Source organism: Pollicipes pollicipes, unplaced genomic scaffold, assembly GCF_011947565.3.
Source record: "Pollicipes pollicipes isolate AB1234 unplaced genomic scaffold, Ppol_2.1 Scaffold_3216;HRSCAF=3773_pilon_pilon_pilon, whole genome shotgun sequence".
NCBI classification, from domain to species: domain Eukaryota; kingdom Metazoa; phylum Arthropoda; class Thecostraca; order Pollicipedomorpha; family Pollicipedidae; genus Pollicipes; species Pollicipes pollicipes.
This window is the reverse complement of record NW_023596251.1, coordinates 655,774-683,286: the sequence shown is the minus strand read 5'-3', so window position 1 is coordinate 683,286 and position 27,513 is coordinate 655,774. Positions and strand designations below refer to the sequence as shown.

General features: G+C 55.2%; 2 protein-coding genes across 2 annotated transcripts; one reads left to right on the top strand and one right to left on the bottom strand.

Moving 5' to 3' along the window:
- Positions 1-470: 470 nt before the first annotated feature.
- LOC119091061 (BTB/POZ domain-containing protein KCTD5) lies at positions 471-6,121 on the bottom strand. The gene is made up of 5 exons (XM_037213777.1): positions 5,607-6,121; positions 3,407-3,588; positions 2,603-2,714; positions 1,353-1,481; positions 471-1,030 (listed from the first exon to the last, which is right to left on the bottom strand). Exons 1-5 carry the CDS (start codon positions 5,748-5,750, stop codon positions 1,001-1,003), a joined length of 597 nt encoding a protein of 198 aa, XP_037069672.1. The 5' UTR covers positions 5,751-6,121; the 3' UTR covers positions 471-1,000.
- A 524-nt stretch (positions 6,122-6,645) lies between these two features.
- LOC119091060 (uncharacterized) lies at positions 6,646-26,213 on the top strand. The gene is made up of 10 exons (XM_037213776.1): positions 6,646-6,747; positions 13,649-13,750; positions 14,129-14,283; positions 15,273-15,429; positions 16,342-16,543; positions 19,931-20,064; positions 20,828-20,965; positions 21,942-22,094; positions 23,725-23,833; positions 25,890-26,213. Exons 2-10 carry the CDS (start codon positions 13,711-13,713, stop codon positions 26,095-26,097), a joined length of 1,296 nt encoding a protein of 431 aa, XP_037069671.1. The 5' UTR covers positions 6,646-6,747; positions 13,649-13,710; the 3' UTR covers positions 26,098-26,213.
- The last annotated feature ends 1,300 nt before the right edge of the window (positions 26,214-27,513 follow it).

Here is a 27,513-nt window from a genome sequence, read left to right as displayed (position 1 = left end):
AATGAGGCAGACCAGTCGAGACCAGACCGCGAGCAGCGACCGGCAGACCAGTCGAGACCGGACCGCGAGCAGCGACCGACGTCGCGCGCTAAATCGGGTGGCTTTTCTCGTCATCTGCGTGTCTCCGAGCGCGCCTGTAAGGCCGGTGAGCAGCTGACGGCTGCGCGATGCGTCGACAATGGATGATCTGACTGAGAGCGATGGGGGGGGGGGGGGGGGGGCTACGGTTTCATAACTACGCGAACCAGCCCGCTGGCGAGGCATGACGGCTTCTACTGCATCTCGCGCGCTACTGGAGCGCACGACGCCGCCCAGATCCGATCCCAGCGTGGCAGTGAACTTTCCGTGGGAAGGCCTGCCGGGGCCACTCGGCAGCCAGCGCCGGGCGGCACGTGGCCGGCGGTGGCGAGCGCGGTCGGGCCGAGCCGACCAGCGGCCCCGGCGGCCGCACGCCGCTGGGCGTCATCGTTCCTCCGACGGCTGCTGCTGCGCGGCCGGCCGGAGCGGGCGAGGCCAGCTCAGCTGACCGTCCCGCCTCGGGCCGGCGTCGCATCCCTCTTCCCGGGAGTCACCTGGCCGGCCGTCATCGGCCCAGGGCAGCCGCCGGGCCGGGCCGGCTCACCACGGCGCAAAACTCGCGCCTACAAAACTCACGTACAAAGCGCCGCGCCGACCGCCGGCGGTAAGCTCGATACAAAACACACGTCTGAAAGCCTCTGAACGCCGCCGTGACGTCACGCCTCTGGCGCCCCCGCCACGGCCGCGTCCGCCCGGCGGTCCGCTTCAGCGCCAGGGCCGACCGCGGCGGCGGCCAAGCCTCTAGACGGCCTGCGTCCGAACAGACACCGGTCGGTGCACCGGCGGCGGCTCCGGCGGCGCCCGGGGCGAGGCGCGCCCACGTCCGGCGCTTGCTCCCCTCCGGCCACGGCAGCCGCTTGGTCCGCGCACGCGCGTCGTGACGTCGTGACGCCGGTGTGACGTCACTAAGGCACCGGCCGGATCACATCCGGCTGGCTTTCTGCAGCAGCATCTGGAACCGGTAGGAAGTAGTGAGGCGACGGCGACACCGCGGGAGGCGGCTGACTGCTACGATTGGCTGCGTCTGCCCACGCCACACGACGGAGACCAATCATACTGCAACGCGCGTACGGAATCACAGCGCACGTGCACCCAAAGCGGCTCCACGCGTGCAGTTCCGGCGCTGCCGCTACGCTATTTCAAAGGCCGCACCAGCACCGGCCTGAAGGCTGCAGCGTCAAGTGACGGCCGCACGAGTACTGGTGACGGGCGGATCTCGGGTTCGATTCAGCACGGGCGCTCGCCATGCGTCAGCGCTGCTGGCGGCGTCCCACCTTGGCCTTGTCGGAGGGCTCGCGCCGGTTGCTGTGGTTGTCACAGGAGGTGCACTCGCGCGACACCACGCATAGGAACTCGGCCTGGTCGTTGTTGCCGTAGTTGTATTGGCTGCCCACGTTGATCAACTGGCAACAGTGGCGGTGGTCACTGACAGCTCAGAGCAGCAGCCCTCCCGCACCCGTTCAGAACAGCAGCCCTCCCGCGCTCGGTCAGAACAGCAGCCCTGCCGGGCCCAGTCAGAACAGCAGCCCTGCCGGGCCCAGTCAGAACAGCAGCCCTGCCGGGCCCGTTCAGAACAGCAGCCCTGCCGGGCCCGTTCAGAACAGCAGCCCTGTCGGGCCCGTTCAGAACAGCGGCCCTGCCGGGCCCGTTCAGAACAGCAGCCCTGTCGGGCCCGTTCAGAACAGCGGCCCTGCCGGGCCCGTTCAGAACAGCAGCCCTGCCGGGCCCAGTCAGAGGCATGCTACCCCCAGGCACGTCACACTTCACACAACACAGGCGCAACACTGCGCCGACCGCTGCAGGTCTGCTGCAGCTGGATGCTGAGCCAATCAGGGTTGCACAAGCAGGTGTTCGCGACGAATATGTACATCGAATGTGTGTGCAGTAGGCGTGACGTCCGCGGCCGCCCCGGGCGTATCGGGTCCGCTCCAGTCCCCATAGGCTGACACCCGGCCATAGCGAGAGACCAGCCGCGGGACTGAGCTGGCAGGCCGACGAGCGCGCAGACAGGGCACGGCCTGTGGAGGGGGACGGACCACCGCCGGCTCTGTCAGCCTCTCCGTGTCCTCTGGCGCAGCACGGCCTGTGGAGGGGGACCGGCCACCGCCCGCTCTGTCAGCTCCTCTGTGTCCTCTGGCGCAGCACGGCCTGTGGAGGGGGACCGGCCACCGCCCGCTCTGTCAGCTCCTCTGTGTCCTCTGGCGCAGCACGGTCTGGGGACCGGCCACCGCCCGCTCTGTCAGCTCCTCTGTGTCCTCTGGTGCAGCACGGCCTGCGGAAGGGGACCGACCACCGCCGGCTCTGTCAGCTCCTCTGTGTCCTCTGGCGCAGCACGGCCTGTGGAGGGGGACCGGCCACCGCCCGCTCTGTCAGCTCCTCTGTGTCCTCTGGCGCAGCACGGTCTCGGGACCGGCCACCGCCCGCTCTGTCAGCTCCTCTGTGTCCTCTGGCGCAGCACGGCCTGTGGAAGGGGACCGACCACCGCCCGCTCTGTCAGCCCCTCCGTGTGGCGCCCCGCACTGACCTGCTCAAACTTCCAGCCGTCGCTCATTGAGGACATGAGCGACGTCAGCTCGTCCTCGTGGAACTGCATCACCCGGTACACGTGCTTGCCAGAGCCCACGGCGCCCGCCTCCCTGCCGAGTGGGCGCCCAGGGGCGGGTCAGCGCCGGACGGCCGCACGCAGGGGCGGAGTCAGCGCCGAGATGGACGGGGGCGATGGCGCAGTCGGTGTGGACGTGGCAGGCACACACCATCGGGGCACACGAGGCACGGCTTGGAATGTGAGACGCTGTGTCTGCTGGCACGCGCATGTAGGGCGCACAGGGTTACACCCGGAGGACAGCCGACACAAGGCAGTCATGTGCAAAACAGGGGACGGCCGGCATACGCGGTAGAAATGTAGTTGGCAGCTGATGGGCGTGACTGGCGCTATCTGTCCGTGCAGTCGACGCGCCCGAAAGTCCAACAAATAAGCACAGAACTGTGATAATACGACAGAGGTCAATCCACATCCTATCGCATATCATCATACGGCCGATCAACAGACAGCGGTGAGTAACACGTGCTCGGCCTTCCTCAGCAACACAGCTCCCCCGCGCGTGGCAACACGGCCCACTTTCCGGCCAGACAGGGGCCATACATGATGGTTTGTGCTCCACTACCTCCAACCAAGTACCATCTTCTGACCACCACTCACAAGACGGCAATCCGGCGCAGGGAACATGACCAGTAATGCCAAATTATCAATACCAGCTGCTCCCCAATCATGGATCCCCCCCCCCCTCCGCACGGTGTCAGGTCCTGTTCACGCTCCTGCTCCCCTCACCTCTTGGCGATGCGATCCTTCACCAGTCGAATGAGTCCGGTGATGTTGTAGAACTCGGCCTCCTCGAGCACGCCCTCCTCGGCCATGTTCTTGTCCATGACCAGCTTGCCGTGTCGTAGGTAGTTGAGCACCGGGCCAAAGTAGCCGGGGTCACGGTCGATGAGGTAGGCGCCCTTCTCGTCCTGCGGCGGACAGTCGGCCCCGGTCAGCGAGTCAGGTACGCTGGCGCATGCCGCTAGCAGGCATATGAACAACACCCACCAAGGTTGATGCAGCATCATGTATTCCACAGATGCCATCATAAATTTTGTTGTTCATTTCAAAGAGGCTGTCCTGGCTAAACCTGTTGTAAACGATACAGAAATGGTAGCTAAACAGCAAGCTGAGGAGCAAATAATGGAATTCCTTAAACTGTTTGAGGGCGGCCTTGGCCGGAGCAGGAGTAGAGGAGTACAAATGTCAGAGTTATCAATGTCATGTGCTTATGCTGAAAACCAAAAAAAAAGGTGAGAATTTTGTGAGCCAGTAACAAACAGCCTGATTGGTGAGCTGGAAAGCCTGCCTTCTATGAGAGTTCATCAAGCTGGGAGTGCCCAACATAGCCTTCGCACATTCTAGCTGGGAGTGCCCAACATAGCCTTCACACATTCTAGCTGGGAGTGCCCAACATAGCCTTCGCACACTCTAGCTGGGAGTGCCCAACATAGCCTTCGCACATTCTAGCTGGGAGTGCCCAACACAGCCTTTGCACATTCTAGCTGGGAGTGCCCAACATAGCCTTCGCACATTCTAGTTTTACAAATAGTACTGACCCAAGATTGTGATAACATATGCTTAGCTAGGCCAACACCTTCAGCCAATGAAATAGATTGCTATCATGATAAACAGTTTTACTGATAGCCAACCATGCCATTGGGATTTACAACACATTCAGCTGCTGAGGCTTTAAAGCATTGCCTGCCTTTCACCTAAGCAGGGAGGGTGAGCACCAAATAAAGTATTACACTGGTAGTCACATCTTCAGTGGAAACTGACTGCAACAAACTGGGCTGCAGGCATTCACAGACCTCCACCCCAAATCCATTCAGTTTGGCAACAAGAGCCTGCATTCCTGACCAGCTTTGGACATTTTGAAGCTGTCACATTGGCCATGTCCTGGGACCTATGGAAGAATGGTGAGCTGGACAGTTCTGGGGGAGCTGCTGATCTGTAGGTGGTCTGTTGGCACACAAGGCACAGCTGGTTTTACACTGTCATTACTCCAGTTGTCAAGATTTGACATCACCCTTTAAAAAAATCTTGAATGAAACCCTGATTCCTATCCTGATGGGAATGAATGTCCACACACAAGAGCTGACACTTTTGCCAATATAAATGTCCATTCCTTCTCAGTCAGAATGTGTTGGTTTTCAGCCACTGAGACACTGACTTGTCCACATCTAGGCCTGGTTTTCACTTGCCCTGTGTATTTGGGCTGCAAATAAATGTTCAATTTACAAAGTTTGCATTTCAGGAGCAAAAAAGCATACAAGTAAATATAAGAAGTTGATTAAGAAATTATCTCTAATAGGTGATGGCAAAATTGGCAGATTTCATTCCATCAGTGTAGCAAAGATTAGCTTTCATTAAACAGTTGTCATGCTAGTAACTTAATACCTGTAAGTTAATGAGCACTGTACTTTCATGATAGCATTTCTTGTTGCTGAAAACCAGGGTAATAGCCACAGGGGCCTTGGCAGATCCATAACCCCCCCTCCCCCCTTGCTGAGCTGAGCAACTCCACAGGATTGCATGCCTTGTAATAGACCTAATGATATAACATTAGGAAAAATGATGGAATTTAGGGTTAGTAGCATCAGTACCAGATTCTTGAACACCTTTTTCAAAGATTGTGTCTGTGCCCTTCAAACTGATGGATTCCTGGGAACAGAAGCAACACAGAGGCTATGCTACAGTATGGCCTCTGTGTAGCAGAGGTATTACAGTATAGCCTCTGTGTAGCCTCTGTGCTTGTGACATAAACCCTGGGCCCACCATCCATTTATGCAATTTGATGAACATGAGCACAGAAATGAACTGCATGCAGGAATAACCATTTCAATGAAGGATGACAGTTCTAGCACTAGAAGGAACCAAACTCCCATACATGAGTAGGTCCAGTATGCATGAACAAAACATCACAAGTATTGTCATAACTTGCCTTGGCTGAGTTCAGATCCATGTCACTTTGACAAAGTCTATACAGAAAAGACTTCTCATCTTGACATAGTGTTGTCCGAGTGGTCATGAACCTCGTCCCACCCACATTAAGCTTGATCCACTCTTGCATCCTCTCATCAGACATATTTCCCTTGCACCAGTACAAAAGAGGTAGCAACAAAAGGCTTCTTCATTTACAAGTACAAGTCTCTCTTGTTGACTACAGCGAAAGGTATCGTGAAATCCAACAATGAACACGATACGAAGGCCGCATCACAGAGTACAAGTCACTCCAAAGATCACTTGCCGCCATACACTCGTGCAATAACGTGCAACGGCCAGCAAGCGAATGGGTGCTCACTGAGGGAATACAAAAGGCGTTCGCGATAACGCTTGGTTAGCAAAAGCGCGGTTACTGAATCACGTCCATCACGGTCTCAGCACTTAGTTCCAGCGCGCACAACTTCTCGACCCCCATCGTCCGCGAGCTGGAGGCCTGTTCGCGACTGACGGCGACCGACGATCTCTGCTAGTGGCAAGCAATTTACGATTCCAGAGTTAGGTGTAATGCCTATTGCCAGTTACGTTTCCTTGGCTAAATTAGCGTAACCGAGTGGAAGGTTTGGCGGAATACTGACGTGCTCCAGGCGGGTTTTGTGAGTTTTTTGAATGATACTTTATCATTATGCAGGGATGATTGCGATTCTCGAATGATTTAACAATTTACGAATTCCTCTCATTTCATTTGCTTATCAACATTCCACTGATGTAATCGGGAGTGTCTTAAAGTCAAGAGAGCAGACCTAAATGTACTTTATATATCTTCAAAGCCGAGGAAAGAAAAGACACCACTCTTTCTTAGAAAAATCGTGAGTGCGGCACCAACGTCCTTTAACCATTGACCCATGTATAGGTCAATGCCTTTAGCTTGTATAAGACACTCAAAACACCTACTGGTTCTGCTCTTGCCGAAGGCTTGGCTAAAAAGTATCTGGTAATGAAAGTTCTGACCTGTCGACGGTCATGACGATTCTGGGACAAACATATTGACAATACATCGCCCTGCTTTGGACTTCTTTGTGACTATTTCTGGTTGTTGCTGCATTCTGGTTGCGTTGGATCACGTTTTCAACCGTACCGAGGTACTTTGCTGGGTTTTCTTCAAGTACTTCACCTTTTTTAGAAGAAGAAAAATCTCCACCGCGAGCGTTTTACGCGCAGTGCGGCACGGGCTCAACCAGCTCGCGTTAGCAGGATTGCCCAACTTTGAAATCATACAATCCAAACGACATCTTTAGCACCAAAAGTAATGAGCAGGCAATTAACACCATTCACTATGTCGTTTCGACCACTGCTACTCACAATGCTCGCATGATTGCCTATCATCTTCAAGAAATAACCATCTGATAATATAATAATTTCGGCCACAAACAGGTCATATGATTTTTAACACGCAGACAGCCGACGATTTATAGCGTGTACTAAAAGGACAACATAAGCACCAAATTACGTACATTCGAGCAATCAAGAAAATTATCCCAGTTCTTCACATTCGTGTCTCGAGTTGATGTTTCCAAACAGACAGCACAGAGAAAACCCCAACAATGTCGGCGGAAATGAAGCATTTCCGGCATTCTTAAAAAACGGACCAAGCCACGGGAACCAAACACCGAAGCCAAGCCAACGTTTTCGGTGCGGTACATTGACGTCTATTAGCGCAGTGCATCTCATACACGAGTCCGGATAATGTGATTCACACTTATTAGGACCAAACACATCGTGACGACATTGTCGCTTCAACTACAACACTTGGGTTCAATTAATATGACTACTCCGCTGCCGTGACATGCTGCAATCATGTGCAGAGGGACTGTCGTAGTACCCTCTTAAAGTAGTGCACCTCTTGTACAATTCCAACGAGCAAGGCTTGAAATCGCTCTGACATCTAGAGACATACTCTGCCGAGATCATATGCCAACAGCCACCCTAAGGAAACGGATCAAGCCTCGGGAAACGAAGACTGAAGCAAGGCCAGCGCTTTCGGTACGGTACATATACGTCTGTTAGCGTAGTGCACCTCACACACGAGTCCGGATAATGCAATTCACACCTTTAGAACTGAACACGTCGTGCTGACAATGTCGATGGAACTGCAAGACTTCGGTCCGATGAATAAGACTCATGCATTGCCGTGAGATGCTGCAATCATGTCGTGCAGAGGGACTGTCGTAGCACCCTCTTAAAGTAGTGCACCTCTTGCACAATTCCAACGAGCAAGGCTTGAAATCGCTCTGACATCAAGAGACATACTCTGCCGAGATATTATGCCAACAGCCACCCTACGGAAACGGATCACGCCCCGGGAAATGAGGACTGAAGCAAGGCCAGCGTTTTCGGTACGGTACATATACGTCTATTAGCGTAGTGCACCTTATACACGAGTCCGGATCATGCGATTCACACTTATTAGGACCAAACACATCTTGCTGACGATGTCGGTGGATATGCCAGACCACGGTCCGATGAATAAGACTCATGCATTGCCGTCAGATGTTGCCATCATTGGCGGACAGACTGCAGTAGCACCCTCTTCAAGTAGTACACCTCTTGTATAATTCCAATTGGCGAGACCTAAAAACCACTCTGACATCCAAAGACGTTCTCTGTCGAGATAATATGCCAACAGCCACGCTAAGCAAACGGACCAAGCCCCGGGAAACGAAGACTGAAGCAGGGCCAGCGTTTTCGGCACGGTACATATACGTCTGTTAGCGTAGTGCACCTCACGCGAGTCCGGATCATGCGATTCACACTTATTAGGACTAAACACATCTTGCTGACGATGTCGGTGGATATGAAAGACTTTGGTCCGATGAATAAGACTCATGCATTATCGTCAGATTTTGCCGTCATTGGCGGACGGACCGCAAGTAGCACACTCTTCAAGTAGTACACCTCTTGTATAATTCCAATTGGCGAGACCTAGAAACCGCTCTGACATCCAAAGACGTACTCTGCCGAGATAATATGCCAACAGCCACCCTAAGGAAACGGACCAAGCCCAGGGAAACGAAGGCTGAAGCAAGGCCAGCGTTTTTGGTACGGTACATATACGTCTGTTAGCGTAGTGCACCTCATACACGAGTCCGGATCATGCGATTCACACTTATTAGGACCAAACACATCTTGCTGATGATGTCGGTGGATATGCAAGACTTCGGTCCGATGAATAAGACTCATGCATTGCCGTCAGACGTTGCCATCATTGGCGGACGGACTGCAGTAGCACCCTCTTCAAGTAGTACACCTCTTGTATAATTCCAATTGGCGAGACCTAGAAACCACTCTGACATCCAAAGACGTACTCTGCCGAGATAATATGCCAACAGCCACGCTAAGCAAACGGACCAAGCCCCGGGAAACGAAGACTGAAGCAGGGCCAGCGTTTTCGGTACGGTACATATACGTCTGTTAGCGTAGTGCACCTCACACACGAGTCCGGATCATGCGATTCACACTTATTAGGACTAAACACATCTTGCTGACGATGGTATAAGGTACGCTGCGCTTTATAAATATATATGTACCGTACCGAAAACGTTGGCCTCGCTTCGGTCTTCGGTTTCCGGGGCTTGGTCCGTTCTCTTAGAATTGCTGTTGACACGTTATTTCGGTACAGTGTGTCTTTGGATGACAAAGCCGTTCTTAGGTCTCGCCAACGAATTATGCAAGAGGCGCACTACTTTAAGAAGGTGCTACTACGGTCTGTCCGCACATGATTGTGACATCCCACGACAGTGCATGAGTCTTATTCATTGAATCAAACCATTGCAGCTCAGCCGACATTGTCGGCACAATGTGTTTATTTCTACTTAGTGTGAATCGCGTTGTAAGGGCTCTTGTTTTAGGTGCACCGCACGACTAAACGTATATGTACCGTACCTAAACCGTTGCCTTTGTTTCGGTCCTCGGTTCCCGGGGCTCGGCTTTGTTCCTCAGGGTTCGTGTCGGGATGTTATCTCGGCGGGGTGTGTCTTTGCCTTTCAGAGTGGTTTTTAGGTCTCGCCAATCGGAATTATACAAGAGGTGTACTACTTTAAGAGGGTGCTACTACAGCCTGTCCGTACATGATGGCAGCATCTCACGGCAATGCATCAGTCTTATTCATCGGACCGAAGTCTCGCAGTTCCACCGTCATTGTCAGCACGATGTGTTTTAATTTCCATAAGTGTGAATCGCCTGATCCGGACTCGTGCATGAGGTGCACTGCGCTAATAGACGCATATGTGCCGTACCGAAAACGCTGGCCTAGCTTCAGTCTTTGGTTCCAAGGCTTGGTCCGTATCCTTAGGATTTTTATTGGCATATTATCTCGGTAGAGAATGTCTTTGGATGCCAGAGCGGTTTTTAGGTCCCGCCAATTGGAATTATACCAGAGGTGTACTACTTGAAGAGGGTGCTACTGCAGTCCGTCCGCCAATGATGGCAACATCTGACGGCAATGCATGAGTCTTATTCATCGGACCGTGGTCTGGCATATCCACCGACATCGTCAGCAAGATGTGTTTGGTCCTAGTAAGTGTGAATCGCATGATCCGGACTCGTCTGTAAGGTGCACTGCGCTAATAGACGTATATGTACCGTACCGAAACGCTGGCCTTGCTTCAGTCTTCTTTCCCGGGGCTTGATCCATTTCCTTAGGGTGGCTGTTGGCATAATATCTCGGCAGAGTATGTCTCTGGATGTCAGAGCGATTTCAAGCCTTGCTCGTTGGAATTGTGCAAGAGGTGCACTACTTTAAGAGGGTGCTACGACAGTCCCTCTGCACGACATGATCGCAGCATCTCACGGCAATGCATGAGTCTTATTCATCGGACCGAAGTCTTGCAGTTCCATCGACATTGTCAGCACGACGTGTTCAGTTCTAAGGGTGTGAATCGCATTATCCGGACTCGTGTGTGAGGTGCACTACGCTAACAGACGTATATGTACCGTACCGAAAACGATGGCCTTGCTTCAGTCTTCGTTTCCCGAGGCTTGATCCGTTTCCTTAGGGTGGCTGTTGGCATATGATCTCGGCAGAGTATGTCTCTGGATGTCAGAGCGATTTCAAGCCTTGCTCGTTGGAATTGTACAAGAGGTGCACTACTTTAAGAGGGTACTACGACAGTCCCTCTGCACGACATGATGGCAGCATGTCACGGCAAACGGAGTAGTCATATTAATTGAATCCAAGTGTTGTAGTTTAAGCGACAATGTCGTCACGATGTGTTTGGTCCTAATAAGTGTGGATCACATTATCCGGACTCGTGTATGAGATGCACTGCGCTAATAGACGTCAATGTACCGCACCGAAAACGTTGGCTTGGCTTCGGTGTTTGGTTCCCGTGGCTTGGTCGGTTTTTTAAGACTGCTGGAAATGCTTCAGTTCCGCCGACATTGTTGGGTTTTTCTCTGTGCTGTCTGCTTGGAAATATCAATTCGAGACACGAATGTGAAGAACTGGGATACTTTTCTTAATTGCTCGAATGTACGTAATTTGGTGCTTATGTTGCCCTTTTAGTACATGCTATAAATCGTCGGCTGTCTGCGTATTAAAAATCATATGACCTGTTTGTGGCCGAAATTATTGTATTATCAGATGGTTATTTCTTGAAGATGATAGGCAATCATGCGAGCATTGTGAGTAGCAGTGGTCGAAACGACGTAGTGTATAATGTTAATTGCCTGCTCTTTATTTTTGGTGCTAAAGATGTCGTTTGGATTGTATGATTTCAAAGTTGGGCAATCCTGCTAACGCGAGCTGGTTGAGCTCGTGCCGCACTGCGCGTAAAACGCTCGCGGTGGAGATTTTTCTTCTTCTAAAAAAGGTGAAGTACTTGAAGAATACCCTTTGCTGACCCTGGAGGGCTTGGTGTGAATGTTGACATTTTTGTTTTGCATAGACATGGTTTGTTTAGTTTGCGTTTACTGAGATCTTTATCGGTCAGCACGCCAGATTAAAGCTTATATATTACATGGTGAGCAGAAATGCTCAAATATGTAGCTTAGCCGTATTATGAATTTATCTGTATTCTATGGCTAGTAATTTCGGGATAAATTCATGCCAACTGAAATTTTTGCCCACTTGGGGTGGAATCTTACCATTTGCGGCAGGTAGCTGTTTGACATAGCAGCAATGCTGTGGCAGCAATTTTAGCACACTGATGCCATAAACAAAAGTGCCCTACATTTGGCACATGGAATTGCCTATAACTTCAGTGCATTGAGAACTTGATGCATCTAGAAAGTAGAATATTATAATAAAAGAAAGGTGCTTAATCATATTTTGCCAGCCTAAAATAGTTTCAAAATTCAGGGCAATACCAGGCGCAGTGGATGGATGTTTTGTATACTGGCCTCATGTTAGTATGGGCTCTTTGTGCTAGGGAATTGTGTTCAAAAGTTTGAAGAAGCTACCCCACATTGTATTTCTTATTGCAGATATTCCCTAACAAAATCTTGTTCATATCTGTCTTGTTTTGCTCCCTGGGCTATGATGAGGTTGTCTAAGAACAACTGACTGTTGCAACAGTTATGGTACTGCATTTTCATGCCTGAATGAGTGATGAGAGTCTAGTATGGCATCCATTTGTGTACTGTCATACAATTTGTATGTTAACCTTCCTGTCAATGATATCATTGAACAGCAGTCACATTAAGTTTCTAATATTCTAGCTTGCCTGCAATGGCATAGACACAATCACAATTGCTTTTCAACAGTCATCAAGTTCTTACATCTTGCATGTCCATGACCTACAATATTCTGTGGTTGCTTCTCTATGTAGGATCAAAAGAGATAAGCAGCATTCATGTGATGGTATGTAAAGTGCCCCTAGTTCTTTCTAGCCTCCAAGCTGTGACTTCCTTTGAGTTTTGTAGTAGCTAGTGAAACCTCTGGTGCAGGATGGCCAGCATTGATACAGTGGGCTGTCATGCATGTGTATTGCATTACAGTATGCTGATGTCTGCCCACTCAGTGTTCTGAACGTGAACCAGCATTGTGTCCTAGGGATGGGAATAAACCATGTTAAGTGATTATCAGATGATTGTGAAAGATGCCATATTAACTTTAACTTTTAATTTATGTTTAAAATTGGTGCATTTCCACATGCATAGTGGCCAGGTACATGCTATCCATAGGGGAAGAGAGGGCTTGTGGACCAATATTCACCAAACTGTTAAGAATTGTGACTTATTTCCTGTCAGTTGTACTGGCACTTACTCAGTCCCATACTTGAAAGCATGATATTTGTAAGTATCAAAGTATTTATGCATATTAGGAAGTGTTGTGTGCTGTATATCTTAATGTTATATCACATGCACAGTTTATTGGGTACTCCATATTTTGCATGGCATTTAAATCCCATGCATTTGCTGTCACTTTGGTAGAGATGTGGTAGCTTCAGGGTGTTTATTGGTATTTTGACCATTATATTGGTACAAGCAATTTGATCAAAACCATTGAAAAATATTTTGATGTACATGTTAACAGGGTTTTGTCACCACCTGCTACCTGTTATCATATACACTTTTTCTGCTTTTAAATGTCACACACACAGGGTTTTATTATGCAAGCCCGTTCAGCTGTGGTGCGATCTAGCTCTCATGATGTGGATGATTATTTGAGTCATGTTTTATGTCTCAGTTTTTGCTGCTCATAATATGGTCACCTAGTGATATCATATAGATAAAATCATGTCCTTGCCCATTAAAAAGGTGTAATATGTCCTCATAAGTGCAGCTAAGGGGATGCCTGGGATCTGAAGACCACAGTGGGACTGCATTGTTTTCTTATAGTACCATATACAGCTCCAGACAAAAGGATAAAAATATTTGGTTGGCTGGTGGTGTTATGATATTTAAGGGCATGCAGCATCAGGGCAATCAGTGTGATGACTCATCATCCACCACTGAGCTGTTTTGCTTTTGCCATACCCCTGCCAATCACAGCATGTGAACATTTGGTGCATAATTGTGTAAAGAACAGGATATTTTTTACAGCCATTCAGCACCAAGAAAATGAGTGCAAGCAAGTAACTGATGCACCACTTGAGACGTCAGTCATGTGGTTCAGTGTAGTTTTGGTGTTTCTTCCTATCATTGGTGAGTCTGTGTATGACATTAGGGGTGATTAGCATGGAACAATCTCAGTATTGTGTAGATCACATACATTAATTTGTAATGCCAGGGAATCATCGGCTTGTAAGGGTCTATTTGCATGTGATTATGCTGGTCATTTTGTGTTAAAATGTTGCACATTCTCTGTTCATTGGAGAAAACTGATATTCATTGGTCAGTAATTACATCATTGCTGGCAACATGACTTACATCAGGTGATATGTCAAAGATGCTCATTTTATAAGGCTTTTCCAGCATTTCCAAGTTTCCTTAGGAGGGGTGTACATGCTGCGGCTGTGTGGGCCTCCACGCTGTCCGTGGTGGAGAGCCGGTGCTTCTGGCTGACGCTCCTGCTCCTGCCAGGTGGCGCGCGTGTGTACCTGGACAACGATGGCCCGGCGGTGGTGGGGGCGCCCATCATGTTCACGGCCCGTGTCGAGCTGGACGGTGATGAAGGCCGCCCCAGCGAGCTCATATACGAGTGGGCTGACAACGCGTCTCCCCAGCACTACAACAAGGTACGTCCGGCGCCCGCGTGACAGGGTGCGGTGTGTGACACCTCTGCACTGTAATGGGGTGTGGCTCAGACATGACAGACACTGAGACACAGACATGCAGACTGGCCCAGACACAGACACAGACTGGCTCAGTTGCAGACAGATACTGATTCAGGTGCAGACACAGACTAGCTCAGACACAGATGCAGACTGGCTCAGACACAGTCACAGACTGACTGAGACACAGACACAGACTGCCTCAGACACAGACACAGGCTGACTCAAACACAAACACAGACTGGCTCAGACACAAACACAAGTTGCGGATCTCACCTTGACTGCACGTGCGGTGTGCAGTACCTCTACACTGCAGACGAGGTGATGCTCTCGTCTCAACGGTACATCGTGCTGAGTACAGAACCTGCGTTACAAAGTGCAGCAAGGTAGGCATCGTGCCCACACTACAGCAACGAACTAGTCTTTTTGACTTGCTGACAAGACACACTGCACACGGTAGAGGCATAGTCTGTTCAAGGCTCCAGGCTGTTGGATAGTTGCATTGATAAAAAGCATTGTGCTTGACTGTAAAAAGTGGCCGAAGCTCGAATAGAAGCACAGTGTTCTACAATGCTGTTGAACACACCTGGGATTGAGAATGGACGTTATTATTTGCATCTGGGTGCTGGGCGTCCTCCAGCGTACGCGTTCTCGTGCGGCCTGCCCCCGGAGTGGCCCAGGTCTGACGTTCCCGCGCGGCCCGCCCCCGGAGCGGCCCAGGCCTGACGCCCACCGTGACGGGGCCGGACGCCGGGCTTCACCCTTGACCTTAGCCGAACTGACACCTCGCCTCAACCGACGGTTTTTGGTGCTTGACCGAAGCCAGCTCAATGTGACACCCCACCTGACACCTGACATACGTTCTGATTCCCGAACTGACACCTGACACCAGGCATCTGACACGTGACCTGACACCCGACCTGCCATATGACCTGGCACCTTACACCCGACAGTCGGAGCCGACGTCGTCACTGCAGGCCACCATGCTGGTGGTGTTCAACGTCAACGACCTGTTCGGCTACTACACGATGACGGTGACGGTGAAGGAGCCGCGCACCATCCTGCCCGACAGCGTCATCGGCGAGCAGTCCACCCTGTACAGCATCACAGGTGCGGTCCGGGTCACCGCCGGCGCCGCTGCAAGGCGGCACGGCCGGAGTTGGGGTCGCCACAGGTGGGGTCAGACTCGGGTTATCACGGGTCGGAGAGGGCTCCAGACGACACTGCCGGCGCCGGTCGGCCGGGGTCGGGATCGTCACAGGTGGGGCCAGACTCGGGTTATCACGGGTCGGGAAACGCCCCGGGTGGCACTGCCGGCGCCGGTCGGCCGGGGTCGGGGTCGCCACAGGTGGGGTCAGACTCGGGTTATCACGGGTCGGGTAGGGCTCCAGACGACACGGATGTTCAACTCACTTGGTGCTTGCGGGCTGACAGTCGGCGATGTTCGCTCAAGATCCTTACTTGCCTGATTACCAGTTCGCATGTTTGCGTCTTCTTGTGGAGCCATCGTTATTGTGGGAGGGGCTTACTTGCCAGGTGATGTTGCTGGTTATGTGGTATGGTGCTGACTGAACTGATGGAGATACAGCGAACAGCGGGGAGTGTCTAAGAGCGGAAGAGCAGAAGAACGCAAATAAGTAAAGCGCGTGCTTCATGTGGCTGTGTGATTTTGAACAGGATTCCTGATTTAACATGACATTTTCAGTCTCGCAACTATATGGCCATGCTTGTAACCCATTGGTCGATGGCCATGAGGCATGACGCTCTGCTTTGATCACGTGATCAAAGCATGTGGCAAATGATGGTCACGCATGGGTCACATCGCATCTGATGGCGTTCCGCACGTGTTGCCTGCTGCCACATGATGCAGCGACCGTCGCGCCGCATCGCCACGCGATCCGTGCAGCCTCGGTGACATCAGCGTCACGTATCGTCACGCGGTGACCTTGTGTTGTCACGTCACTGATGTCCCACGCTTGCCGGCTAACGTTGGCTGACGCGGCGTCTGCCGGCCGCCGTCAGTGAACCTGAACGGCCACATCGAGCTGTCGCAGCCGGGCGTGTCGCAGCGCGAGCCGGGCCACGTCAGCACCGCCAACGAGACGCGCCTGACGGTGCGCTTCCGTGACCCGCACCACTTCCTCGACTCGGCCAGCAAGATCGAGTACTTCTGGTCCGTCAACGACCGCCGAAACCTGGGGCCGTTCGTCCACCCCGACCTCAGGTGCGTCCACCCCGACCTCAGGTGCGTCCACCCGACCTCAGGTGTGTCTACCCGAGCGCCAGGCGTGCCTCAAAAGCGCCAGACGTCAGGGGCGGGTGCAAGCCAGGTGCTTCCCCGATCTCGAGCTCAGTTGACAATGAAGTTGACGTTACTGCCCTCAGGTACGGTTAGCACCCAGACACGACCAGGACTCAAGGGGTCAAATACAGCCAGGCTCAACTTCATATAAAGCTGGGGTATGGTTTGAGTTACTGACAATATAAAGCTGTATGATGTGCTTCACTGAACAGTGTTATCTAGACAGCGTTTAGTCTGTGGCGACTCGCTGACGCTGACGTAGCAATAGTGACCACCCAGATCGTAAACTCAACAGACAGAACAGAAAACAGAAAATAAACAGAAAAGGCTCCACGTGAGCAGGCAGCGTGTGTCCGATGGCGCACGCCGTTATGGCGAACAAGTTCTCGCTTACATTGCACCTCTGTAGGACACCATTTATGTTAATGTCTAGGTGAGCACGTGAGCAATAGCCTTTAAGTGGAGCAATCGAGGCAGATGTTCAAATGTCGGCGCACGCCAAATTTATGAAGTTTTGTCAGAACGCCGCCACGCTGAATTATGTCAAAGACATTTTTGACGTCGGACAAGGTGAAAACATCTTTTTGCTTAAAAGCTTCTTTGATAGCCGTGTCTAGGATGGCCGCAATTCCAGCCCTGCAACGAAATTTCTAAACCCGTGCTACGTATTACGTAACTTGTTCATTGCATTAGCGAGGAACATTATTCACATAGATAAGGCAGCAGTATTAGCTGTATTCCTCGGAAAAAAACAGGAGAATGTAGATATAGTTGGGTTAATATTTGGGCAACATGCCTCTCGAAACAATAGCAGAAGTGCACTTTCGCTATTGTTTCCAGAAAGGCATGTTGCCGAAATATCCACCCAACTATATCTACATTCTCCTGTTTTTTTCCGAGGAATAAGACTAATACTACTGTCTTATCTACGTGCTGCGTGCTTTATAAAGATCCGATTGCTCCAGAAACCACATCAACGCGGCAGGGCAGCCACTATCTTGTCAAAAATCCCGCATACGCCTGACGCGAGCGAAGGTGATCGGTTTTTCAAAGGCTCTGTGCCGTCCTGTATTAAATTGTTGACACGTGTCAGCGTTTACGTTTGATACGCTTGATGCGACTTCACATGTCAGCTCAGCATGTTACACCATTGATGCCGCTGATGTAATGTACTGAGGCGCACTCTGCCCCGCGCACTGTACGCCCCGCCTGCGCTCTCGCGTGCTGAAACGCGGTAACAGTTGCTCGCATCGACTAGCGATTAAAATATTTGAAGCGCATTTTCTAGTTTTGCGGAAAGATTGAGACAAGATATGGGTAACACCGATGGAATGATCGTCCAAACGGTCGTCGTCGTCTGGTCTGTTACGACGTGCACAGCATTGGCCAGCCAGCTCTCTGGCCGCCGTCAGCTGTTGTTGAGTCCTGAGCCTAAGGGCTGGATGCGGTTGGGCTATCAGTCAGGCATGCATCACAGTCCAAGGTCCGTCATTGGAATTACCGGGAATCGACACGGGGCCCGTGGAGCTCGGCGCTCGTTCAACCGAGCTGACAAGGGCAGGGTAAGACATGTGACATGGACAGAGCGTGGACAGGACATGTGAGGTCAAGGTCCCGACAGGAGTCGTTTCCTGGCCTGGCGCTGGTCAGACCGCCACTCGCCACCCCCTGCCGAGCTGAGCTGACCCTGTCCCTGACCGGGGCGTAACCAGCTCTGGCAGGAGTCGTTTCCCAGCCTGGCGTTGGTCAGACCGCCACTCGTCATCCCTGCCGAGCTGAGCTGACCCTGTCCCTGACGGGAGCGTGACCAGCTCTGGCTGGAGTCGTTTCCTGGCCTGGCGCTGGCCAGACCGCCACTCGTCATCTCTGCCGAGCTGAGCTGACCCTGTCCCTGACCGGAGCGTGACCAGCTCTGGCAGGAGTCGTTTCCTAGCGTGGAGTTGGTCACACCGCCACTCGTCATCCCCTGCCGAGCTGAGCTGACTCTGTCCCTGACCGGAGCGTGACCAGCTCTGGCAGGAGTCGTTTCCTAGCGTGGCGTTGGTCACACCGCCACTCGCCATCCCCTGCCGAGCTGAGCTGACCCTGTCCCTGACCGGAGCGTGACCAGCTCTGGCTGGACTCGTTTCCTGGCCTGGCGCTGGTCAGACGCCACTCGCCATCCCCTGCCGAGCTGAGCTGACCCCGTCCCTGACCGGAGCGTAACCAGCTCTGGCTGGGCTGCTCGCCGTCCAGGCCGAGGTCAGGCGGACAGGATGGTGTGGGCCCCCGCAGCCGCGGAGGCGTCGGGCCCGGGTCACGGCCGCGCCTGGCCGGCCCGCTGCTGACCGGGCGCCCGCCGGCACCGGCTGGTCCCTTGTTTATCGGGCGCGTGGCGCTGTGGACTGGACGCCTGTGCGTGTGCCCGGCGTCGAGTGACGTCACTGGCCAGTTGACCGGGCGGCGCTGGAAGGCGGCGAGTCCACTCTGTAATCCGATCGTTGTTCTGGCCGTCATCTCGTGATATGCACTATTTTTCAAGATGGCCGCCACGCTTAATTTCCGTGTACTCTAGCGTGTTCGCCTTTTTTTATTCGCAAGCGTTTCGCTATTTAATTTCTGGTGCGATTCGTCCTGTGTGACCATGGTTCGTTTTGGCTGTCGTCATTCGCTCTCCTCGTATCAACATCGTGCTTACCCCTGTGCGGTTGAGCCGTCGCCCGACCGTCGCCGCCCCGTGCCGGCTCCACCTCTGCTGTCTTGGTGGTCGCCCCCCCCCCCCCCCCGTCCGACCGTCGCCGCCCCGTGCCGGCTCCACCTCTGCTGTCCTGGTGGTCCCCCCCCCCCCCTCCCCGACCGTCGCCGCCCCGTGCCGGCTCCACCTCTGCTGTCTTGGTGGTCGCCCCCCCCCCCCCCCGTCCGACCGTCGCCGCCCCGTGCCGGCTCCACCTCTGCTGTCTTGGTGGTCGCCCCCCCCCCCCCCTCCCCGACCGTCGCCGCCCCACGCCGGCTCCACCTCTGCTGTCTTGGTGGTCGCCCCCCCCCCGTCCGACCGTCGCCGCCCCGTGCCGGCTCCACCTCTGCTGTCTTGGTGGTCCCCCCCCCCCCTCCCCGGCCGTCGCCGCCCCGTGCCGGCTCCACCTCTGCTGTCTTGGTGGTCGCCCCCCCCCCCCCCCCCTCCCCGACCGTCGCCGCCCGGTGCCGGCTCTACCTCTGTTATCCTGTCGGTCGTCTCCCCCCCCCCCCCCCGACCGTCGCCGCCCGGTGCCGGCTCCACCCCTTCTGTACTGGTGGTCGTCCTTTCCCTCTGACCGGCACCGTTGACTCCAGCTACAACTTCACCAAGCTGGGCTCGAACTTCGCGCGTTGCATCGCCGTGGCGCACTTCGACAAGAACGTGACGGCCGGCACCGGCAGCGACTCGAGCAAGTGGGGCCTGTTCTCGCTCAGCTTCCTCGTGGACGGTCAGTGGGCTTCGGCGGGCCGGCCAGAGCCGGGGCATGGCTACCGGTACTTGACATCATGTCGTGCCACATCATGGATATGACGGGTTTTTATACTGTCCCCAGAGCATGACTATTTAGGATAGAAATGGCTGGACCGTTTTTGCGTTTGTCAAGCGGTTAAATCGTTCTTAAGTGCGTGGCTAGTCAGCTGCTGATTGTTGCTAAGTCAGTGAGCTATTGCTGCTAGGACGTCATATGATCGTTCGGTCTACACTCGTGAAAACTGTTGCTACCACCATGGGTGATTTTGTCACAGGAGAGCACTGACATACGGAATCTTCAGCCGTCACATACTTTCGCCTGCGAGTATCATGGTTGATGTTAGGTATCGCCGGTCCGTGACTGTTTATTGTGATTGATCGTTTACTCTGATCAAGGTTTTTCGGGTCTGCCCCGCCCCGATACTTTTTCAAGGATTTTAAGAGCTCGTTGGTACCTCGCATGTGATGTTAAGTACAGATGATATGTATAATGCGGGTATTTTTGTGTTAGATATCCGGAAATACACCCAGTTACAGCGGTGCATGGGTTGATTGTCTAACAAAAAGTTAACTAGGGCCGACACCTGAAGTGGCATTGCTTCTGTCATCTGAATTCTGGATGGTTTTTTGCTATCAGGGGAACAATGTAACCGCACTCAGAGAACTGGACCCGACTGTGGTGTTGTCCGGCGCCTGCCTGCGGTCTGACCTGCGTGTGACGGCTGTGCACGGCTCCGTAGCGCCGATCACGGTGGTGAATGTGTCGGGCAACAACTGGCTGAAGCACGGCGAGCTGCTCAACCTGACTGTTCACTGCAACGGCACCGGGCCCTGGAACTACTGCGTCAACGTCTACAGCGGCCGCTACAACGTCACTGGTGAGAGCCGGGCGCCGGTGGCGGCAGAGGAGCAGGTGAGAGCCTGACGGGGTGGCGTCAGAGGAGCAGGTGAGAGCCTGACGGGGTGGCGTCAGAGGAGCAGGTGAGAGCCGGGCGGGGTGGCGTCAGAGGAGCAGGTGAGAGCCGGGCGGGGTGGCGTCAGAGGAGCAGGTGAGAGCCGGGTGGGGTGGCGTCAAAGGAGCAGGTGAGAGCCGGACGGGGTGGCGTCAGAGGGACAGGTGACAGCCGGGCGGGGTGGCGTCAGAGGGACAGGTGACAGCCGGGCGGGGTGGCGTCAGAGGAGCAGGTGAGAGCCGGGCGGGGTGGCGTCAGAGGAGCAGGTGAGAACCGGGCGGGGTGGCGTCAGAGGAGCAGGTGAGAGCCTGACGGGGTGGCGTCAGAGGAGCAGGTGAGAGCCGGGCGGGGTGGCGTCAGAGGAGCAGGTGAGAGCCGGGTGGGGTGGCGTCAAAGGAGCAGGTGAGAGCCGGACGGGGTGGCGTCAGAGGGACAGGTGAGAGCCGGGTGGGGTGGCGTCAGAGGGACAGGTCTGGACTGGGGAGTTTTCGGGAGGACTGGGAACGCCGGAGGGCTGGGGAGGTCCTGGAGGAACAGCAGGGGACGCGCCAAGGGAGGATCGAGCGTCAAGCGCCAAGGGCTGGAGAGCCGTCAGGGGCAGAGGAGGCGTACAGGCGAATTTTATTTTGCTATTTACTTGAATGTATTATCTATGGAAAAGTTAATTATCATTGGTTATCGTTTGTCGGAAGTTATCTGATCATGTTATCTGAAAGTTGGAACTTATAGTTAAATATTCGAACGTTCTAGTGTCTCTTGCACAGCCTCACGGAACATTCAAACGATTGTAAAGCCTACTGCGCGGTCAGCCGTCTTCCCAGCGGCTGTCACCGACGCGCCTACTCTGTTGTGTGAGCGGCTGGAGGCCCGGTCGGTGGCAGCGTCGCCCCACTGCCGGCAGGGAACGAGACGTGCCCGTACCCGAGCGTCACGGCCGAGTGTAGCGTCGGCATCGTGCGCTACCTGCGGGACAACGGCACCTACACGGCCGTCAGCGTGCTCTCAAACGCCGTCAGCCGGCGGGTGACGCCTGTCGCCATCACCGTCTACACGGGTACGGACGGCGCCGCCGACCGCCCCTCTGTGGCGCCGCCGACAGCCCCGCCTAACGCCGCCGACCACCCCTCTGTGGCGCCGCCGACAGCCTCGCCTAGCACCGCCGACCGCTCCTCTGCGGCGCCGCCGACAGCCCCGCCTAACGCCGCCGACCACCCCTCTGCGGCGCCGCCGACAGCCTCGCCTAGCACCGCCGACCGCTCCCCTGCGGCGCCGCCGACCGCCCCTCCTAACGCCGCCGACCGCTCCTCTGTGGCGCCGCCGACAGCCCCGCCCAACGCCACCGACCGCCCCTCTGTGGCGCCGCCGACAGCCCCGCCTAACGCCACCGACCGCCCCTCTGTGGCGCCGCCGACAGCCCCGCCTAACGCCGGTGACCGCCCCTCTGTGGCACCGCCGACCGCTCCTCTGTGGCGCCGCCGACCGCTCCTCTGTGGCGCCGCCGACCGCCCCTCTGTGGCGCCGCTGACAGCCCCGCCTAACGCCGGTGACCGCCCCTCTGTGGCACCGCCGACCGCCCCTCTGTGGCGCCGCCGACCGCCCCTGTGTGGCGTCGCCGACCGCTCCTCTGTGGCGCCGCCGACCGCCCCTGTGTGGCGTCGCCGACCGCTCCTCTGTGGCGCCGCCCACCGCCCCGTCATCACGCCGCCGGCCGCCATCGGCGCTGGCTTGAGGTCCCTGTGAGGCGAGCCGGCGGCTATATCGATCATAGGTGTATTGGTGGCAAGCGTACACGTTGATTGTCGGCGTTACCATTATGATTGCCGAATGCGTTGATGGTGATGACGACGAGTGACAGGTCAACAGTAAAGTGGTTCGTGCGCGTCAGACTGTTGACTCGGCTCCCCGGTGTTGATTTTCTGCATGGGTTTCGTCTTACGCCGTGTCGGTTGTCCGCTAAGAAGAGCTAATAATGGTCTTGCACGTGCTTAAGCATGGGACGACAGGCGGCCTGCTGACCACTGTAGTCATGGGCCGCAGAGACTGGGTGACGGTAGTCTGTATCAGTCTGACGTGCCGCGTCAGACTTGGCGACGCCCAGCCGTGTAGTGACAGTCTATATGATGGTCTAACGCCATGTAGTGGCAGTCTCTATGATGATCTAACGCTGTGTGGTGGCAGTCTGTATGATGGTCTAACGCCGTGCGGCGACAGTCTGTATGATGGTCTAACGCCGTGTGGCGGCAGTCTGTATGATGGTCTAACGCCGTGTGGTGACGGTCTCTATGATGGTCTAACGCCGTGTGGCGACAGTCTGTATGATGGTCTAACGCCGTGTGATGATGGTCTGTATGATGGTCTAACGCCGTGTGGTGACGGTCTGTATGATGGTCTAACGCCGTGTGGCGACAGTCTGTATGATGGTCTAACGCCGTGTGGTGATGGTCTGTGTGATGGTGTAACGCCGTGTGGTGACGGTCTGTATGATGGTCTAACGCCGTGTGGCGACAGTCTGTATGATGGTCTAACGCCGTGTGGTGATGGTCTGTATGATGGTCTAACGTCGTGTGGTGACGGTCTGTATGATGGTCTAACGCCGTGTGGTGACGGTCTGTATGATGGTCTAACGCTGTGTGGCGACAGTCTGTATGGTAGTCTGACTTGCCGCGGCGTGTTTGTCGCCGCAGCGGCGCGCCAGTCGCAGCTGTCGTACTACATCATCCCGCTGAGCTGCGCGCTGGCCGCACTTGTCTTCATCCTGTTCGGCTCCATCAAACTGATTCGGTCACGGCGAGAGTGAGTACAGACCCGGCGGTGATGTGTGGGGTCTGTGACAGGGGGAGGGAGGACCCGGCGGTGATGTGTGGGGTCTGTGACAGGGGGAGGGAGTGAGTACAGACCCGGCGGTGATGTGTGGGGTCTGTGACAAGGGGAGTGAATGAGTAGGGACCCGGCGGTGATGTGTGGGGTCTGTGACAGGGGGAGGGAGTGAGTACAGACCCGGCGGTGATGTGTGGGGTCTGTGACAAGGGGAGTGAATGAGTAGGGACCCGGCGGTGATGTGTGGGGTCTGTGACAAGGGGAGTGAGTGAGTACAGACCCGGCGGTGATGTGTGGGGTCTGTGACAGGGGGAGGGAGTGAGTACAGACCCGGCGGTGATGTGTGGGGTCTGTGACAGGGGGAGGGAGGACCCGGCGGTGATGTGTGGGGTCTGTGACAGGGGGAGGGAGGATCCGGCGGGGATGTGTGGGGTCTGTGACAGGGGGAGGGAGTGAGTAGGGACCCGGCGGTGATGTGTGGGGGTCTGTGACAGGGGGAGTGAATGAGTAGGGACCCGGCGGTGATGTGTGGGGTCTGTGACAAGGGGAGTGGGTGAGTACAGACCCGGCGGTGATGTGTGGGGTCTGTGACAGGGGGAGGGAGTGAGTACAGACCCGGCGGTGATGTGTGGGGTCTGTGACAGGGGGAGGGAGTGAGTACAGACCCGGCGGTGATGTGTGGGGTCTGTGACAAGGGGGTGAGTGAGTATAGACGCGGCGGTGATGTGTGGGTCTGTGACAGGGGGAGGGAGGACCCGGCGGTGATGTGTGGGGTCTGTGACAGGGGGAGTGAGTGAGTAGGGACCCGGCGGTGATGTGTGGGGTCTGTGACAAGGGGAGTGAGTGAGTACAGACCCGGCGGTGCTGTGTGGGGTCTGTGACAGGGGGAGGGAGTGGGTAGGACCCGGCGGTGATGTGTGGGGTCTGTGACAGGGGGAGTGAGTGAGTAGGGACCCGGCGGTGATGTGTGGGGTCTGTGACAGGGGGAGTGAGTGAGTAGAGACCCGGCGGTGATGTGTGGGGTCTGTGACAGGGGGAGGGAGGATCCGGCGGGGATGTGTGGGGTCTGTGACAGGGGGAGTGAGTGAGTAGGGACCCGGCGGTGGTGTGTGGGGTCTGTGACAGGGGGAGAAGCGCGCGGATGATTTGCTGCTGAGCCGATTTCTGGGTACGTGAGCCACTGTCGCGGTGTGGTTCCCGGCCTTGCCCTGTTCTATGAAGGAGCTGTAGTGCGCAGACAATGAAAATGTCAACTTTCGGGCGGCCACAGATTGTCATGCCGCGTCTTTTAAAGCTTCGTGGCACGGGACAGTGCCGGCTGATCAGTCGGGAGCCGCCACTTCACCGACTGTGCAGCGTGTTTGACGGCTCACTCTGGGCCCCTAGCCGTGGGGCAGCCGTGTCGGGGTATTTTCACATAACTGGCGGGTCAGCTTATGCATTTCCGTTAGATCCTGTTGAGAGAACGCCCTCATTGGTCTGTGTGCGGTGAGTCATGATTTGTGTAGGAAGTCTTCATTGTTCTGTGTGCGACGAGTCATGGTTTGTGTAGGAAGTCCTCATTGTTCTGTGTGCGGCGAGTCATGATTTGTGTAGGAAGTCCTCATTGTTCTGCGTGCCGCGAGTCATGATTTGTGTAGGAAGTCTTCATTGTTCTGTGTGCGACGAGTCATGATTTGTGTAGGAAGTCTTCATTGTTCTGCGTGCCGCGAGTCATGATTTGTGTAGGAAGTCTTCATTGTTCTGTATGCCGTGAGTTATGAGTTATTCGCAACGCGTGAGATCTGACCGGCGTTTTCTTTTGAGAGTGCTTGGTGGGAATTCATTTCAAGCCCGCAGTAATGAAGGGACGCTCAAAAACAAGCGTGGCAATAACGTGTGCTCATTCAAGTTTTGCCATACAGCAACATCTTGGTTTTTAGTTTTTTTCTCCCAAAGTTTAGACGTTTGAAGCGTCTGTGTTACTCCCTGCTGCCACCCCTTTCCTTGTGACATCACGCGGCGCCGTGTCAGCTCGCTGCTCGCCCGGCAGCTACAACCTGGAGATCGCCGACTTCGACTTCAGTCAGCCGGAGGCGCTGAACCACCCGTCGTTCGGGCGCCGGCTGCTGGCCAGCCTGTGGCCGGGAGGCGCGCGCCACGCCACTGGAGCCGCCGGCGCCGAGTCGGACGCCATCCTGCCGCGCGGCCGCACGCACCGGCGCAGCTACGGCCTCGTCGAGGACTACGAGGAGGACTGACGCAGCACGGCGGGCGTGTGACGGCCGGTGGCGGCGGCGGCGGCTCGGAACGGCCGAGGGCACCCGGAGCCGGCACAGACTCGGTGTGGACTCACGTGGCGTCTCGGCAACAGAGAGATGTGGCTCGAGGACCGCCGGGAGTGATGAGGGAAGGGCCTGCCAGCGGTGAGGACTGGGGGCTGGTAGGAGGTCCGCACGTGCGCTGCCGGCTTTTCAGCCCGGCGCTGGCTCGGCACCACGCGGAGTCTGCCGGGAGTTCCTGAGGCCACGACCTTTCTGGGCGCACATTACTATTGATAGGTCTACCCATTGCTGTATTACACTAGGCGAATCGCGATGTCGCGCGGTGAGATCACATTGTTAAAGATGTTTATGCGGGAGAAGCATGCGTATTTAGGTATCCATATGTGCTATTTTTGACACTGTAACGCATCCGTGCGCGGATAAATGGCGTCGGGTTTTGTGGATGAGTGATGCTGCAGGCTGGCTATGGCGGCAACCGCTTGTGCTGTCGATTTGCGGGGACAGTCGTTGAAATTTAACCCTATCGCAGTGGATTTGAACCGTTAACGCAGTAAGGCTTGCCCCGATTTTGGTAAGTCACTCGAAATCGGACAGGAGACAGCTAAGTCATGGAAGAACGTAATGGAATCCTTTGTCTTGTCATGGGTGGAGGCTACGGCTGGGCCGGGTCAGCGGGGACAAATGTGGCCTCGGTGGAGGCTACGGCCGGACTCGGGTGCGCGGGAGACCGCTGCGGCCTCGGACTGCTGCCCGATATTCGTCCACGTTTTCCAAAACCGGGACAGGCTCCTGCGGTTTACCGTCAAGGCCCCATGCGAGCGGTCCCAGCCTCGGACGGTTGTGCTCAAAACGCGACGACCAGAGGCTGCCGCCTGCGAGAATCTGATACCACCAGCAGGGCGCCCGGTGGAGCGCTGGCTGGCAGTGCTGGTCAGTGTAGGCCTGCCACCGGCTCGCCGCGCCGCCGCCGGCGCGTCCGCCGCCCCGCGGTAGGGCCTGCGAGCCGCGTGTGTCCCGGCGCGAGCGGCCAGCCCGGTGGCCCGTACCTCTCCGTGATCTGGCGCAGAAACAGCGCGACCTCGACGGGGATCTGCGCAGGCGAGAGCGCCTCCGCTCCGCTTGTGTATGGCGCGCCATATCGTAACCGGGCCAAGGTCATTGGTGGCGCGCCTCCGCTGGTCTCAAGGACGCGTGGGCGCCTCCGTTCGGGAGAAATTGGGCGAAACTGGCGCGTGACTGTTCTGAGCTTCCTCTCGCCCCGGTATATTTGGCGTGGATGTGTACGCTGAGACGTGGATTCGGAGTTAGCTCATCAGACCGCATGGCCGAAGAAAGCATGACATGTCTGGCTAGCATTGGATTGCAGGGGCTGTTTATCGTGGTTGCTGTGCT

Excerpts from the sequence above, each read along its gene's own strand:
- LOC119091061 (XM_037213777.1), bottom strand. The coding sequence starts at position 5,750 with ATGTCTGATGAGAGGATGCAAGAGTGGATCAAGCTTAATGTGGGTGGG. Across the intron at positions 3,589-5,606 it reads TGGATCTGAACTCAGCCAAG|GACGAGAAGGGCGCCTACCT; the intron begins GCAAGTTATGAC and ends TGTCCGCCGCAG. Across the intron at positions 2,715-3,406 it reads AAGGATCGCATCGCCAAGAG|GGAGGCGGGCGCCGTGGGCT; the intron begins GTGAGGGGAGCA and ends CCCACTCGGCAG.
- LOC119091060 (XM_037213776.1), top strand. The coding sequence starts at position 13,711 with ATGTGGTTCAGTGTAGTTTTGGTGTTTCTTCCTATCATTG. Across the intron at positions 20,966-21,941 it reads CGGCCGCTACAACGTCACTG|GGAACGAGACGTGCCCGTAC; the intron begins GTGAGAGCCGGG and ends CACTGCCGGCAG. Across the intron at positions 23,834-25,889 it reads CTGATTCGGTCACGGCGAGA|CTACAACCTGGAGATCGCCG; the intron begins GTGAGTACAGAC and ends CTCGCCCGGCAG.